The 17364-nt window shown below is 32.5% G+C and overlaps 2 protein-coding genes across 2 annotated transcripts in view; one reads left to right on the top strand and one right to left on the bottom strand.

Annotated features, from left to right (window-relative positions):
* Window positions 1-7135, top strand: part of LOC137919134 (ATP-binding cassette subfamily G member 4) — a 39624-nt gene extending 32489 nt beyond the window's left edge. The window contains exons 6-10 of the mRNA XM_068762105.1: window positions 1401-1515; window positions 2036-2419; window positions 2980-3144; window positions 4060-4316; window positions 6615-7135. Coding sequence (XP_068618206.1) covers window positions 1401-1515; window positions 2036-2419; window positions 2980-3144; window positions 4060-4316; window positions 6615-6956 — 1263 coding nt within the window. The 3' untranslated portion in view covers window positions 6957-7135. The remainder of the gene's footprint in view (window positions 1-1400; window positions 1516-2035; window positions 2420-2979; window positions 3145-4059; window positions 4317-6614) is intronic.
* A 1809-nt stretch (window positions 7136-8944) lies between these two features.
* Window positions 8945-13535, bottom strand: RIOK1 (RIO kinase 1). Its single transcript, XM_068762106.1, has 4 exons — window positions 13389-13535; window positions 11720-12880; window positions 10593-10797; window positions 8945-9159 (listed from the first exon to the last, which is right to left on the bottom strand). The coding sequence occupies exons 1-4, from the start codon at window positions 13449-13451 to the stop codon at window positions 9002-9004; spliced, it is 1587 nt and encodes a 528-aa protein (XP_068618207.1). The 5' UTR covers window positions 13452-13535; the 3' UTR covers window positions 8945-9001.
* Between the last annotated feature and the right edge of the window lie 3829 nt (window positions 13536-17364).

The following is a 17364-nucleotide window of genomic DNA, read 5'->3' as shown; positions in this document are numbered from 1 at the left end:
AGGATAAAACAAAAACTTGCACTGAGCAATGCTTAAAGCTTATTTTTAGAAATCATTATTCAAAAACATTATCAGAGAAAAGAGATTAGTTTCTCAGAAAATAAATTCTATGATTATTTGTGTTTTTATTTGTTATGATATTCGTATATAATTACATTCCTAATATGTAGTTCCTAAAGATATGGGCTGATATGACGACATGTGCAGTGGTAGCCCAGTGGCAGGAGACTGAGATATATATTGCTGGTAGGTTGTATTATATATTGCTATATTGCTGATAGGTCGCGGATTTGATTCCCGCGATACAGTCTTATATTTGTGTTTTTGTTCAGCGTAACGTTATATTAAAGCAGTGTCCTCTGCGTACTACAAAAACACATTGCGCATGCCAAGCCGCCTGCGTGGTGATTATGGTAATTCCCCCCATAGATGTCTTTGGAGGAGGTCTAGGTCTTGAGTGGGCGTCTGTGGGCCCTGTACGAAGACCACGATATGAGAGTGACTTCTGTGAGAATGGACATGTTCATGCTAGTTAACAGCTAAATAATTAAATAATGTTTATTTAACCTAGTTTTAAAACATATGAAGTTCTCATTATCACTCTCTTTAAGCTAAATTTTATTATAAGACTGCTTTTAATTAGGCACTTATTATGTAAAATATTAATTAGTCATTGTATATAACTAGCTTTGGTTTTAGTTGTAGGTCACTGGGTAAAGAGTCATAACTGATAAGAAATGGAGAGCGGGTCACGAGTATTCAAGGTTACATAATCGTTTCGCGTAATTCAATAATAGAAGTAAACAGTAACAAAATTACAATTTAGAAGATTTGTATATTATTATAAATCAAAAAGATTCAAAAGTTACAATTTTTACTACAGGGTTACCACTTATTTTGATTTATCACAGAGAAAAAGTATTTAGCATTCATTATAAAATGTCAGTTATAAAGGCCACGGACGGGCAAGCACAGCGTAAGACAACAATGGTTGAATTTGTTGGAAGACGTTTGATGAAAGTTACTCCAAACTGATCCTACTGGAAATCTAGGGTCTATTATCAGCAGTGGATGTCCTATGGCTGAAAAGTTAATGATGATAAAAATCAAAAAAACAAAACAGAGTCAAAGAATACAAAATGCCATTCTGTCTTAGAAGCTCTTGTCTGCGAATCTCGCGAGGCATACTAGATACTAGTGTAAAATTCTGGAACGTGACAGGCAAAGGATTTCTGAATTATTTTTAAGCTCCGAAGGTATATAACAAAACGCAGAGTGCTTTCGCGGCTGCATTGATCTTTAGAGAAAGAAACTTACCCCGAAATAATATTACTAATAGGAGGTTGTTTATTCGATCGCAGATAAATATTTAATGTATAATATTTTATATTTTGTTACAGATATACGTTCTTGCAGATGGCCGGTGTATTTATCAAGGCGATACAGAGGCCATGGTTCCGTATTTACAAAGCGTGGGGCTACCTTGCCCCAGACATCACAACCCTGCTGATTTCGGTTAATATCAATAAATCATAAGAGTATTATAGATTTAGTAATCATCAAAATTTTATCCAATGAATATAGTTGCCATCTTGATGTATGGTACATATAGGTATAGTTGTCATCTTGATATAGGTACATTGTTGAATATCTAACAAATTGTACATATATCTTCTTATCACCATTTGAGCCATAGGATGTTCATTGCTGAACATAGACCTATCCCTTCAATAAGATCGGGAAGCGAACTGCATCGTTCATCATTTTCCAACTTTCCAACACTTAGTGGGCGAAACTTTGTTGTCAAAGTCAAAATTGCTTTATTATATAGGTTCACTACAATCATCTATATTCCTCAGCTTAAAATTAAGTTTACATAATTTCGTAACGCACTACCTACTGAGAGAAACTACCAATAAACTCGGGATTTGTAATTTTGTTTTGATAATTGTATAAATAATTTTTTTTCTTAAATTTAGAGTACTTCATGTACACAAACAAAAGAAACTTTAATCATGCTTTAATCGTTTTTCAGTTATGGAAGTAACAGAAAATCCACAAAACATAAATTTACTCTGTGAACAAATTCACAACGGCAGGCTATATAAATCATCTAAACTAGAAAACCCTACAATTGAGCCAATTAACAATTTGGAATTGAAAATCTGCTATCAAGCAAAAGACGAAGCGGGGGAAACAGAAATAGTTCTATCAAATGAAAAATGTACTTACAACGTGAACCAATATGATGTAAAAGATTCCATGACGTCACTATCGACCCAAGTTTCTATAGACAATTCTACGTTAGCGTGGATGAAAGTACAAAATACTGATCAGGGAAAATACCCAACAACTTATTTTGAACAGTTCTCTATACTCCTCCGACGAATGTTAAAACAAATATCCAGAAATCGACAAGGTAACAAACTGGATATTTATATCATTTTACACATTTTGATTTAATTATTCCCTTTTAACTTTGTTGCTAATATTAAGAACAAATTCTTTACAATTTTGTATTTAAAGTATAATGATTGATTCACGTAGGTACATACCAAACTAATGTATAGATAATGTTGATGTATCTTTTTGGGAGTATATACATGATTTACTCAGTGTGATTGGAAATAGGTGTAAAAGCATTATAAGTAATTGTATAGTACACCCTATCAAAAAATCAATGGCTTTTGAGACTGGCATTACGTGGTTTAAAAAAGACAAAATAACAATGAATGTGTGATATTCAATTGTTCACATTAGTGCTTCGCAACCTTTTCTCATCTCTCATTCTCATCTTTACTACAATTTCGCGTCACACCGGAAGCTAATTTCGAGAGATGAGTGAAATTGTATCCGACATACGGTACACCGATTGCGCAGTACTGGTTTACATAATCGGACTGGTGTCAATTTCCAGTGTTCCAAAATTAATATATATGTATATATATATAAATATTCATTTAAAATTATTGTTTTTAGCGCTATGGATCCAAACCTTCCATCACATGATGTGCGGCCTGTTGATAGGAATCTGCTTCTTCAACATGGCGAACGACGGCACACAGATGTTCAATCACTTGAAGATGTGTGTTGGTCTAGTGATATTCTTTGCTTATACGCAAATTATGGTTCCGGTTCTTGTTTGTGAGTATACAATAAAAATTTATTTTGAGATAAATTTTATTCCAAAAGAGCAACAGTTAAGTTTCTTGTCCCCTCTTTTCAGCAGATTAGCATTCCAAGCCGGAAGCATCTTTATACTTCTAATGTTAAAATAATCGACTACTCAAAAATACATTTAGTAAGAATATCCTTATTCAAGTAGGCATTCTACTTGAATAAGGATATTTTTAATTGAATTTTGAATTGTACTGAAACTTAGGCCGTGCCGTCCAATCTTGTTTACTTCACGGTAACATTACGGAAACGAAAACAGTCATTGTTTTGTGTAAATTTAATGAATGTTCTGATATATATAGTGTATGTGCTCAGATTGAACAGTTACTGAGATAGGGCATGTAGTGAAGTAACATTAATGACAATTTTCATCAATAACAATATCATAAATTTACTATTTTATAAAGAAATAAATGGTTTTTACTTTTTATAGCTTATTCTGCCAATATTTGAAACATAATTTCGATGTATGCAGACAAAACAATGTACAATAACATATATATATATATAACATATAAATATAAATAACTAAAACGTGTCACAGTGGTGTAAAAAGCCGGTGCCTGTAATTACATTTGAGCAATGAAGATTTTTGATTACATATCAAAATAAATTTAAAACTAAAGGAAAATGAGCATATTGACAACTAGAATGTAAATGGTTTAACAAGAAATTTAAGTAAGATAATACTAAAAATTGTCATAAATCTGAAGATTTAGTAAAAATATGTCGTGTTTTAAACACAGGTTTAGTATTGACGAAGCATAAATCTACATCAGCGAATTCTGTGCCATATAAAACGTTCTAATGCAATAATGGCATGTTCAAGATGATTTGGTAGGTATTGAAGTCAATTGATGATTTTCCTTTTAAAATTTTCAGATCCTCAGGAAGTGAAGCTGGTAAAGAAAGAACATTTCAACGGCTGGTATAGTCTGTTGCCGTACTACGCTGCGCTGACCGTGTCCAAGTTACCGGTTCAAGTGACTCTCAACACTGTGTTTTGTACCATTGTCTTTTTCATGGTTGGGGTGCCATTCGGAGTGGCGAGGTTTATATGCTTCTGCCTCATAGCGAACGTCGTTTCCCTAACCTCTGAAGGCCTGGGCATGGCCATTGGATCAATCTTCAACGTGAGAGTAAGTTTATTTATATTTTTAATTTAAATTAATATTTAGATTATCTCACCTCATAATATACATGGTTAGAAAGTGTTACTGTTTTGGTATGTAGGACAGCGTTATTGTATTTCAGTATATATGACACTATTTTTGTATTAAACCTGGTTAGGTCTATGCTAGTACTTTAGTCGAGTAGCCCAAAAATAGTTCGCCCGTACGGTTCTGATTTCACGGATTTGTTTTTAGGGCATCTAGTTCACCCCAGTAGTAGGAGGGACTTTATCCATCTTTTAATATATTTTTTTCACTATTTCGTTTTTATTTTCGTTCTCTTCTTGTATCCACTACGAATTCTTTTACACTGTCATCTGTATTTATTCACAGTTTCTTACATTCCTTTAATCTCAAGATATCATAGCTGTTATTATATCACAGTAAAATTTATTCATCATTAGTAATTTAGATCCTTATTATGTATATTGTCTACATTTACAGTTTTACAACCTTCGTTTCGTTCTTTCTGACCTCAAGTTTTATTTCTGTTTACCTCTTGTATAATTTTCTTGCAATATCCCAAGAACGTCGGGCGACATTCATCGTTACCCAACAGGGAGGCAATGGCTCTATTCAATCTTCTTGCCTAGCTCTGGCATTTCAGGATGGATCCTCAAAACTGGACAGCAAAGGATTACGTGCACCATGGTCTGATCCATTACTACGTCACCGGTAAACGAGGTACTTTCTTTGAGATCCAAGAATCCCTAGTGCCCTGTGAACATCTGGACTAGAACCGTGTCCAGCACGATTTTACGGAGCGTATTAAAGGCCGACTAGACGTACCTCCTGTTCTATTCCTCTACTCGGGTACAGTTTACATATGAGTGGTGTTTAGCAAGATGAACAGCTTACAATGCAATGAAGTGAATAAACTAAAAAACGGTGTTTTATCAGAGGGTTATGTCATAGATAGTGACAATGCATTTCCCTTAAAATAATGTTTATTTAAACCTTTTTCAGATAATTGATTAATGTTACAGCAAAAACTTTTTCATTATTATTTGTCGCGGGCTAAAAGGATAGTAAAAAATGCTTTCGATATTCTAGCTCCAAAATTTTGAATGTTCCAGAAACCGATGCTCTATTGTCCAGACAACGACATTTTTACGGCAACTACTGCTCTGGCCTAATTAGACAGGTTTAGACTTGTCTAAATTACTCTGTACTCGACTAAAATACTAGCATAGTCTAAAGTAGGCTTTACGGTGTATACGATAGTGTTATCGTCTTCTACATACTATATTTAGAACAGCATTATCGTGTACCGGTATCTAAGACAGTATGACTGTGTTGCCAATATATAAACGCGTTAGCTAGTGAAGTTACCACAGAATAGGATTTTACTATTCTAAATTCTTCGCAAATATTTAGTATTGAAAGAAGTTAATAAGTGTAAATTAGTCGCCGCGTTGTCGTTATAGCCTTTTAACGCCCACTGCAAGGCTTAGGCCTTCACCAAAAATATCTATGCGGGCATATACCATTATCGCTACATTTGGAAATTGGGTTGGTGATTGCAGTGTGGTATAATTAATGTGTAAATTATCTAAGATTGTATCCTCGGTATTCAATTCGCGACCTACGATCGTTTTAGTTCTCTATCGCTGTGCTACCATTGCTCAAATGTGTAGACTATATTATTAATATAACGTTATTCTAATTTCGGAGATGGCGACATATTTCACCAATGTAAAATAATAGTTCATTTCTAAAGACTAACTAAAGGTCAAGTCTGTTACCTCTGGATGTAGACGTGTACTGTATTTTTTATGGCTCCCATTATTAGGGGATCTTGTTCTCCGCTATCTCGCTTAGGGACAGGGAACTTACAATTATTAATTAATTAATTCACATTCTTATATATTTCTTTACACCACATTCCATTTTCTTAAAATCATTCATTTGGTCTTCTAACATACTTAAGATGATGTCACATATTCATCCATTTTAGTTTCCTCCTTTTCATCACCTTTAATCCTTCACCTCTCGTCTCAAATGTCACAGGTTGGGTTTGTTAAACAATTTTGACTAATTAAATTTGCAGATATTACCACAATTGATATCACATTTTATTTTATTTATTCTAATGTTTTGTTTACAATTCTAATTTCTTCCTATCTTTGACTGTTTTTTTTGTACATTGCTTCATTTCCCTTACTTGATATCTAATTTTTAAGTTTCATTAATTATCAATTGCTACTTTTACAATCCTCCTGCAATAACTGAGAAAGGATTAAAACTGAATCGTCGACATTTCAGAATGGGTGTGCTATTGGACCGGCCGTCATCGCGCCGTTCCTCGGCTTGGCGATATATGGCTTCGACTTTGCTCACCGCATCCCCTTGCTAATGACAATTATTATGAAGACGTCGTTCATACGATGCGGCGTCGTCGCCATGGTCCTCACAATCTTCGGTTTCGGCAGAAAACCACTCGAATGCACAGACGTATATTGCCATTTTGCGAAACCAGACGTTCTTCTTAAGTATCTGGATATAGATAAGAGCTCATTATGGTATGAAGTAAGCATAATCGTTGGTATTATGATAATCTTTAGATCTTTATGCTTTGCCGGCTTAAAATGGCGGTTTGCAACATGATTTGAAGTGAAAAAGCAGAAGAAATTATATGTGATAAATTAAGACTTACCCACAGATCCATTCTTTATTTTATGGTTTCGTGTTAGGAAATGAACGAGGGTGTTTCGTAAGCCAAAGATACAGCTTCGAATATCAGTTTTACGACTGATGTAACTGTGAGGATTTTTCAGATATAACAGTGCAGTTTTAATAGGTTCAAATCTAATGACAACTGTGTATGCTGAGTTCAAATAAAACCGAAGAAACAATATTCATAAATCCGATAATTATAGAATTGTAATTTATCATTAACAATGGTTAAAACTTTTGCTTTAAATGACTAAATATAGGTTCAACAGTAATATTTCTTTAAGTAAGTCAATAAGATGTTTGTGATATTTTATTAATGAATAATATTTAAAATTAATAAAAGCTTCTTATAGTACGGTCAAATCAATGCAACGCTATCTAAATCGTCGCTAACGTTTTAGTTAGCGTGGGGAGGGGGAGGGGGTGGTGGGAGGTATAAAAATAAAGCAAAATAAAATATTTGTTTATTTTTAGATACAAGATATTTAAATTTTTTGTGAATGAATTCCAATGTGTATTATAGTGAAAAAATATTATTGTTATCTAACCTCAATTTACAGATTAATATCAGAAATTTCAACCTATTTTTGTATTATGTGACACTTGAGGTGTTTATATATACATAAGAATGGAGTAACCAGCTTATTGCTTATTGGCATTTTTGTCAAGTAATTTACAATATATTATGAAATTTATTTAATTAATTTGACATAAAAGTGAAAATAGTTTTTTCAAACATACAGAGGCGTCTTTAATCCACATATATATCTTTTGCAATCATTGTGACCCAACGCCCTCTAGCAAGCAAGCGGTCAAACCGATATAGGTACAAATGTTAATGTATCTAAATAAATGTAAATGGTAAAAAAAATAGTTTGATTAAATCCCGGATTTGCAAGTTGAAGTGGCAATGTGCAGGCAACTCCCCAACGGCTGTCCCGCAGTACAAATAGCCGTTAGGGCCTTAAGGTTCTCGAGTGAAGATCAAGGATCGCTAAGCATGGTGTCTATATATAGCCATTGTGGGTGGACATTCTTACATCCAAGCTTGCTAAGGTGATCAGAGGACGCAGGGTGCAGGACAATCAATCGGTCGTATTTTTTTTTTGGGGAAGCCATTGTCTATACTAGGACAAGGAACAACTCAATGGATGTCTTTCGGCTAAAATAATTATGATGATTACTTAATACAACATTTACATAATCATTGATATAGACAGGGAAGCGCTGCGGCTTGTTGGGATTTTACAACAGTGAATAGAGATAAAAAATAAGAGGTACATGAGGTCTTATATCAAACTTACAATATCTATCAAACTTATTTAATCTAATTTCAACCTCACGTCTATAATAAAGAGTTCAATGTCAGTTGAAGCTAGGTAAACAAAGTACTATGAGAGAAAAAAGGTATGAAACGGACCCTCCTGGCCTAACACCATTGCTCCCTATGCATCATAAGTTAAGCTCTTCATACATACACAAAAAATCATTTATACATTTCACAAGCTTAATGAATTTAGTGAAAAAACCAAGTTCACTTGTATAAACATATTCATAGTGAGTATTTATTATGTGTAGATTAGATTATTTAAGAAAACTGATATCTTAGTGAATAATCACAAATAATAAAAGCATGTCACATTTTTTGTACATATGAAAAGGCGTTAAAATTTAGGGGAGAATTTTGTGATTGTGGTTTTAATGTTTAATACATCCTACAATTATTTCAGTTATAAACAGAAAAAGAGGCTAGGACAAAAACTTAGTCATTTTAATGCAAAAATTCTAGACATTGTCCTCTTTGATTTTGTAATAATTTATTGCATTATTGTATAAACAATATTAAGTAGATATAAAAACAGGTCGTTTTTGTACTTTTTTAATAAAAGTCATAGATTTTACTTTCAAGTTTTATTTGCCTTCATCTAATCATTAGTTATAAAAATAAAATATTTATAAAGAAATAACCTGTGATTTCACTTTCTTCCACTACCTTTATCCCTTCTCTTCTTGATGTGCTTCTTAGTTTTTGTTTTTCGTTTTTCTGCTTTTTCGTCTTTGACAGCCTTTTTTCTTGCTTTCTTACTTTCGGGAGACTCATCTCTTGGGCGTGCACTATTTTTGAATTTCCCTTCTGAAATATTACAAAAAGTAGGCATTGTTTCAATGTTTCCATTAGCATTAATGACAAAAAACGAGATGTTATTTGGAAATATTATTGAAGAGTAACATTTAGAGAAAGAGTGCATGTCTTGAAGTAAAATAAATAAATTGAAGCAACTTGAGAAGAACCTAATCTACAGCAAGTAACCTTAAACATTCTAATATTTTTAGGAACAGAGAACACTGGACATCCAAACTCTTTAAATGCATCATCCAATATACATTTCTGAATTTCTGTTTCAATGATAAATACAGAGTGATTGGTTGTAGGTGTAAAAGCTTTAAATGTGGTGAATTTATAGATCATTTATCTATTAAGTAATGTACATTTAGTTTTTTTTTAAACCATTGATATAAAACAAATATTAATTAATGTTTACTTTCTGCCCAAGAAGACTTTGTACTGTGAGAAATTATGCACGGCCCGTTGCACTCTTCTTGAAAAAATAAATCCAGAGTGTACACTTTATGTAGAATGTTTAGAAATAGGTGCTAGTAAAGGAGCTATACCTATCATCCCTTCAAAATTTATATATTTACACCACCAATCAACCACCCTGTATACAAATACAAAAAATATTGCCAACTATACAAAACATGTTTGGTGTCCCCCTATACTTGTGACAGAAGACATTGTTTTTTTCTGTCATATATATTTAATTATTATGATGTATAGTAGTGTCATTTGAAGTCAATCAAAACCAAAAAGATGTATTAGGATTATTTTTGGTTTATGGCATAATGATTAAGTCAATGTATATACGAAATTTATTTTGTAAATAACTTTTAATTATTAACACAATAAATCGATCAAGCAATATAGAAAGTAGTACTTCTACTTCTTAATAAATAAAGGTAAGAAGTGAATGAATTAAAAAGTACAATAAAAGAAATTCTAAGAATTGTAGGAGGCAAGGCATTGTTTAAACTAACAGATATTGGGTAACGGCAGTTTAACAGAAGAAGCTTAGCTGGAGTTTTTACGCATCTTCTTCTAGCGCTAAAGCTTTTCAAAGTTTTGATGTTAATGATGTGAGCCAGGTAATAGCGACCATGCAAGTTACCCTTTTGTGTGCCCTTGAGTTGAAAAGCTAAATGGGTATTATCAATGTGTGACAGTTCAAGCAGAGGTCAAAGGGGCGCTTGACACCAATAACTTTGTGGAGTGTCCACTGAAGTGATCTAAGAGCTCAGCAGCCAACTAATCTGGTAAAATTGTGGCATGTAGTGACCAGAGTCGAGGTTTCACAGCAGCTCCCTGGGAGCGAGCTTCGCTACCTACGCTATTCAGTGACTGCCTGCGACTTTAATTATGTCTTCGATCCACCTATTGGGGGGCCCACATATGCCGCGTCTGCCGGCTCATAGGCGTGGAGACTTTTACTTTTATTGACATTTACTTACGTTTCTCATCGCCTCCTTCATTTGAACTACTATCGGAACCTGATTCTGATTCCTCATCATTTTCATTCACCTTATCCTCTTGCAAGATCTCAGGTTTGTCTACAGTTCCGGTAAGATCTTCATTGAAGCCAGCAATTTTTTTATAAGTTAAGTCATCTGCATCACCTGTTTTAGCTTTGTTTATATCACGTTCAAAGTTAATGACCTAAAATAGAGAAATTACATATTTGAAATAGTACATATTTAAAGTAAAGCAGGTGCTAGTTGCTCCATTTTGGCTGTGTGCAGCAGCTAAACAGAGACTAGGCTTATTGTAACAATAGAAATAAAATTTCTCAGCATTCCATGGAGCAGCATGTACATCTAGATGTACCAGGTACATCTAGTTGCGACACTAGGGGCTCAGTGTGGTGATGGGTGCTGAATATTTAAGGTCTTTTTGTAATGCATTAGCATCTGCCTACTGACCAGACTCCTAACTTATTAGTAAATTCTCTGTTATACCTTTTGCTCCTGCCTGCATCATATACAAATTTACTGTGAATTTTACTACGGCTATGACATAATACATTGTTTCAGAACAATTAATGCTAAATTTGTAAATGCTATGCAAAATTCTTTTTAATAAAAAAGATAATTTCATATGACTGTTTTTCTTCTACTTTATGTTATTAAATGTATCATAAGAGATTTCGTATTTTATTGTTTCCTTAAAATGTAAGTGGACTAAAAGCAATGTTTACATACATTCACTGTTTATAGACATGTAATTAAATAAAGTTGTGAGAATAATATGCTATCTTTAGATTAGATCTAATAAAACACTTTTATTTTACAAAAGAAAATTTACTTTTTAAATGAAGTAATATAATGTATGTATACTACTCAACAATATTTAGATTGTTTGATGATGTACAACCTTTCCTGGTTTTACAAGCTCTGATGAACTCTTTGTAAGCTTGCAAATCCAGTTTTCATAATTTTGTAGTAATGTATGTAATGGGAAATTAATACCCAAAACACAACTTTACATGAAGTTAATTTCATTAAAAATAGCATAATTTTATAAAATGTATCCTATATTAGTTATTTTTATGATCTATATATTAGTTATGCATAAAACTCACCTCAGTAAGCCTTTTAGGAATATAAACTTTTTTGAATGCTTCTTCTTCAACTTGTTCTTGTGCTGTCATTTCATCAAAATTTCTTGCAGCAGCTTTATCAGATAGTTTTTGTAAGCATTCTTCCAAATTGCCAACATTAATAGATGCATCTGTTATGAAATCAAAGAGCTCTTTCACTGTCAGTGTAGCAACACCTCTTTTTCTAAAGAAATCTGATATATTTGTACAGTCTTTCCTTAAAAACTCAAACGCATGGGGATGATCATGTTCCACTGACTGTGATACATCTATCACCACAATGTTACCATTATGATATAAAAGGTTATACTCAGACAGGTCAGCGTGTACTAATTTACAAATGTTAAACATTTTCCACATCATTGTTATGCAATCTCTATATAATAATCTTGCAGTGGATTGGGAAATTTCTACATCTTTAAGTTTTGGTGAAGGCCATCCCTTTTCACCCATAAAAGTCATCACCAATACATGACTACGGAGTATAATTGGCTCTGGAACATTCAACTCTGCATTATACATTCTAACAAGATTCCTCATTTCTTTTTCAGCCCAAGTCCGCACCATTTTGCGAGGGTTTGATCTACAGTAACCATTCCTAAAACGGTACTCCCCAGAAACATATTTGTCTCTGTCTTTAAAAACTAAAATTGATGTTTTGTATATTTTTACTGCATAATCTTTTCCATCTTTAGATGTTGCATGATAGACATTAGCTTCTTTTCCAGTTGATATACAACCATTTATTTCATTAATAATGCCTCTATTGAGTAGTTTGAATAAAATCATCTTGGTCCGCGGATCCATAACTTGCTCAGCTGTAGCTCTGTCGTGTTTGTCTTTCATTCTTATCCTCTCATTTTCTACTTTCCTATCGTTTAAGTCCAGAAATTTCTGTGCATTGTCAAAAAAACTTGGTTCATATTTATTGACATTTATTTTGTTCACATATTTTTTAAAAAGTTTTTCACTTGGCTGATATGTACTGAGCTTGTGTGATGGAGTTTGTGGATTGACATTTTCTTTTTTATACTTTGCTTGTGATGGATCATCAGAGTCATAGAAATACTCATCAGAATCCAGATCATCCTCATCTTCATCAAAATTATCACTGTTTTTGTGGATTATGGGAAGCTCAGCAAACTGAAAATATTATGATCGGATTTAAAACTTATATATAAATAAGCAAACACTATTTGCTCATTACAACAATAAAAACAATTTTTTTAACAGAATAACGGAATGAGAAAGACTAGTTACATTAACTTTTTAAAACTATGTTAGAAGCAATAAAGGTTTTTTAATTCATTTATTACATAATATTAATTAATTTGGTGAAAGTTGGTGAAGTAAATATTTTTAACAATTCATACCTAAAAGTTTTTGCTTAATAGTTTACTGAATGTAACTTTTTTATTTATCTTCAAGGTAGGAAAAAATGAATAAGTAATAAAATACACGCCACCGTGTTAAATTGAGGTTAAGTCCAATTTGTAGATAGACTTAAAGAAGAAGAAATAAATTTAATTGTGATAATTACTACAATGTCGTTATTAAATTTTTTGGGTGTTTTTGCAATAGATAGGGTGAAAATAGTAAGAATCTATGCTGCAGAATTTAAAACATTGTAAATGACTACACTAGTACTTACACGAACAGACTTTACTTTAAGAGATAAATCTTCTTCATAGTCACTAAACTGGCCTTCCGCCATTGTAATGTATTATTTTAAAAGAAAACCTTAATCAAGTTAATATTGCAAATGTTTATGAAATAAAACATACACATGGATATTGACATACGCTGACAATGTCACAGTGACATAGAACCGTCGACATTTCTTATTTGTGGTTTTGACTTAAGGCTTTAACTTCCGCAATATTTATATTTAAAACAACTATACCAGAAACATTTTAATTACATTAAACGAAATTATATCGCAATCATTTATAATAACATATATTATTTTACCTTGTTTCACATTATGGTTACACGGATTTGCTGTAAATTTGTTCAATCTATTCCTCAGAAGACCGGAAGTATTTTTCAGTTGATGGATACCGGATATATTAGCCATCTTCGATGTAGGTTATAAGGGCCGACAGCGCCTAAATTTAAAACAACAGATAGTAGAAATTTATAAATGTAAGTATATTGTAACAAAAGAAACAGAACTGTCTGTTGTGCAGGAAGATATAGGAACTATATTGTTTTTTTTTTAAACTTTATTTGTTAAAGACAGTTCTATTTTTATTATGACAAACGAAAGATTTACAACACATATAATTTTTTATAACCTAGGGATATATTTTTTATTTACAACATAGCTGTTTTCGTTATAAGAATAGGCAAATTAGTGTGTTATAAGCCCACAGATAGATTGTTGTATGTGTCGAAAGATTTCTCCAATGTTTCGGTTCGCATACATTCCACAATGATAAAGTGGACATCTTCCGTAACCCTTCTTTTTGTGCTATTTGGTGTTGGTGTTTTACTCATTGGTTATTTAAAAACCTAGTGAAATATGCCCTGACCGGAGTCCTAGGCCTGTCACAATATTCCATCTGCAGATTTCTGTTTTGACAAGCCAACATACATAGAATATGGGGTTATTTGAGATCGAAGTATTCTTTTTGTGTCTTTCTACGTTTTTATTTTATAAGGTACATAAATTAGCAAAATATGGTATAACTACATCGGCCACCTAAAGAGGAAGCTTCTTGGGCTAAACGGTCTACAAAGTCGTAACCGGCGATGAGCTGGAACTCACTGTAAAACATTGTTTTTATTCTAATTTACTCTCTGTGAAATATTTTCCAATATGTCGTAATCAACGGGATCACCTCTAAAACTGGGAGTATAGTAATGTAACAAATGCTGTAAGTTGCTTCACGAAACATTTATCAAAATTATATTACTTAACTTAATATTTTTTTCTTACTTATTAATATTGGAGTTTTATAAAAACACAAAATCAAATAAACAGATGGATTAAAATCTTTTCTGAATACTTGATTATTGACATTATTTACTTTTAACATAATTTATAAAATTGACAAATATATTTTGATCAAAACTTAATGATCGCAGAAATATGTGCATAAGAAAATAATTATGCAAACCGTGTCAAGAGTGTCAAGGTTTTACTTGATACCGTTATAATCACTATAAATCGTGAAATCCATTTTTTATTTTTTCATCGGTTTCTATATTTGATTTTCGTCTTCTTGGGCACTGCTTTACTTACAAACATTATGTGTTGTGATGAAGACTAGATGATTAGAATTAAATTCTTTTATTTCTGTTAATATAAAAACTGCTTTTTTTTAATAAGCTATTATAAAAAAAGTTACTCACCTTTACCAAGGTAAATAAGATTACTTCTTAGTATTATTAATAAAAAATTAATAAAAAACATCAACACATCTACATTGATGGTATAAGAAGTTTTATAGTTGCGTCGACGATGGTGTTATTATTGATGATGATTATTTACGGTTTTGCAAGGCATCTTGTTTTTTATTTAGTTAGTTTATTTATTTAATTTACTAACCAGATGAGGAACTTTTTCACTTCATTGTAAGTGACACGGTGCAACTTTTTTCATTGACATTGTTTTAGTAGGTAGAAAGTTGGATATGTTTAACCTAGATCTTATAGTAATTAAGATCGGGGACTCCCCCTGTCCTTCATCCCTGTCTGCCTTAATTAGCTACAATCAGTTGCCATTATCAAATTAAAAACGGACGTATATTATATGTGCTGTTACAGGTGATAACGCTGTAAAATTTCCAGACCACCGCCATGTCTGCATACATCATCTAATAGATATATAATTTGTTTTACTAGCTCTGTTATTGTGACAGCTGCGTCGACCTTAAAACAGAGCTCTGCAAAGTTAATAGTTTGAGCAGCTGATATATTCCGCTTACAGGAGAGAAATGTTGACAGTGTGTTTATTATACATACAGAAAATAAGCTATTAAAATGCATAAAGCCCGGAGGACTAGTCAAGTTAATCCGAAAATTTTATTATTTATTAGCTGACGTAATAGACGTTATCTACGAATATAATCAATTCGAACTGTCAAATACACAAAGTTACAATAGTCATTAGATTAATTTCAATTTTATTGCCATTACAAACTTCAAAAAAATTTGAATGAATTCGGTAAAGTTGTTTACTGTTCTGACCAAAAAACTTAAAAATAAAATAAAAATCCATTTTTACACAAATGACGATTTTTAAAATAAAAGAGTAATATTTACATACTATTTCAGAATGTACTTAGGCTGTATATCGCGTTAATAAATAAAATTAAACATTAATTTATATTGGTAAACAAATGACGAAGTTAAATTTTGAACACAATTTATGAGCTTCGTCAGCAGCGGTCATAACATCGTTAATGAAATAAATATGAGAAATTAAAGGGGGCGCTTAATTGAGGAATCAACCAATTCAATGTCAATTGATAAAATGCCCGCTATTAAGCTTGAAAATACTCGTACGTAAATTTTTCCTTGTTTAATATACTTATCTAATATTGTATAATAATGTTAGCGACTTTGGCACGTAACAAATATATTTTTAATGCGCTCTGCCCTTTGGAAAAATATTCGTAAAGTATTAATTTAAGCAGTTAATGTAGGCATCGAAACAAATGGCTGGTTAACATGGTGCAATGTTAAAAGATTGTTTATATGAACTGAACTATTCAAATTTTCTTGCACTTAAATACAAAAAATGCTATTGGAAGTTTTTTTTTCCATTTGATGTTTCAGCGCATTGAAGGTTTTGATTAAACGCTGACCCTCATTTTTTTAGTAGTTATGCTCGGAGGCTTTTTCGGAAGCCGCAGCTTTGGCATTTCGTGAAGCTACCAATTTAAAGTGTCACCGAAGGTAACCTTCGCCTTTGGGTATTCATATTAAAAAAAAACTACAAGACTGATACTCAATGACGCCGTTGTCAAAAATATCACAACTCTTCAGGTGATGAAAACAGAACGCGATTTGACAGATGAATATGTAATACGAAATAGTGTCTAAGTTACATGGATTTTTAAGCACCTGCGGGAATAATATCACGGATAGTTTCCACAGTCGCGCGGCGTATTAGTTATAGTCCTGTTTCACTTCAGCCCTTTCTTGAAGTCGGTCAGGACTCGCGGGCTAGCACGCCGCCTATAGAATATGAAGGTTCAAGTGGCAGTTATACTTGCATAGCATCATAGCTACGTATACAGACAGTCGCACTTATAATTGAGCGAACGCTCATTCGTTATTGTAACTACGCACCGAGAACGTAATTCCAAAGTTCTAAGCATTAGGAGGAAATATAAACATAGATTGAAGCATTTATTACCTACAATGATGCATTGAGTCATAAGATAATTCACTAGGAAAGTACCTTAGAATATACACGTATATTCCGCTTAAAGGAATTACTTAGTGTTAAGGAAAAAACGGTTACTGTGCACGTTGAGTTTTCGTATTTTTATTGCAGAGTTCATTTCCTTATATTAAGGATAATATATGGTTTTTTCATTGAGGCAGGTTTCTTACTACAGATACATAATATATATATATATATATATATATATATATAAATATAAAGTTTTCGT

This window comes from Battus philenor, unplaced genomic scaffold (genome assembly GCF_028537555.1).
Source record: "Battus philenor isolate CCGP_79_NKW_IND1 unplaced genomic scaffold, ilBatPhil1.0.hap1 SCAF_16, whole genome shotgun sequence".
NCBI lineage: Eukaryota > Metazoa > Arthropoda > Insecta > Lepidoptera > Papilionidae > Battus > Battus philenor.
Note: the sequence above shows the minus strand (reverse complement) of the source record. Positions and strands in the feature narration are given on the sequence as shown.

What these genes read in the sequence shown, in the direction of transcription:
- RIOK1 (XM_068762106.1), bottom strand. Translation starts at nt 13,451, where the DNA reads ATGGCGGAAGGCCAGTTTAGTGACTATGAAGAAGATTTATCTCTTAAA. An exon ending in TTAAAGTAAAGTCTGTTCGT is followed by an intron (nt 12,881 to 13,388) that starts GTAAGTACTAGT and finishes TAATATTTTCAG; the next exon opens with TTTGCTGAGCTTCCCATAAT. An exon ending in TGAAGGAGGCGATGAGAAAC is followed by an intron (nt 9,160 to 10,592) that starts GTAAGTAAATGT and finishes GTAATATTTCAG; the next exon opens with AAGGGAAATTCAAAAATAGT.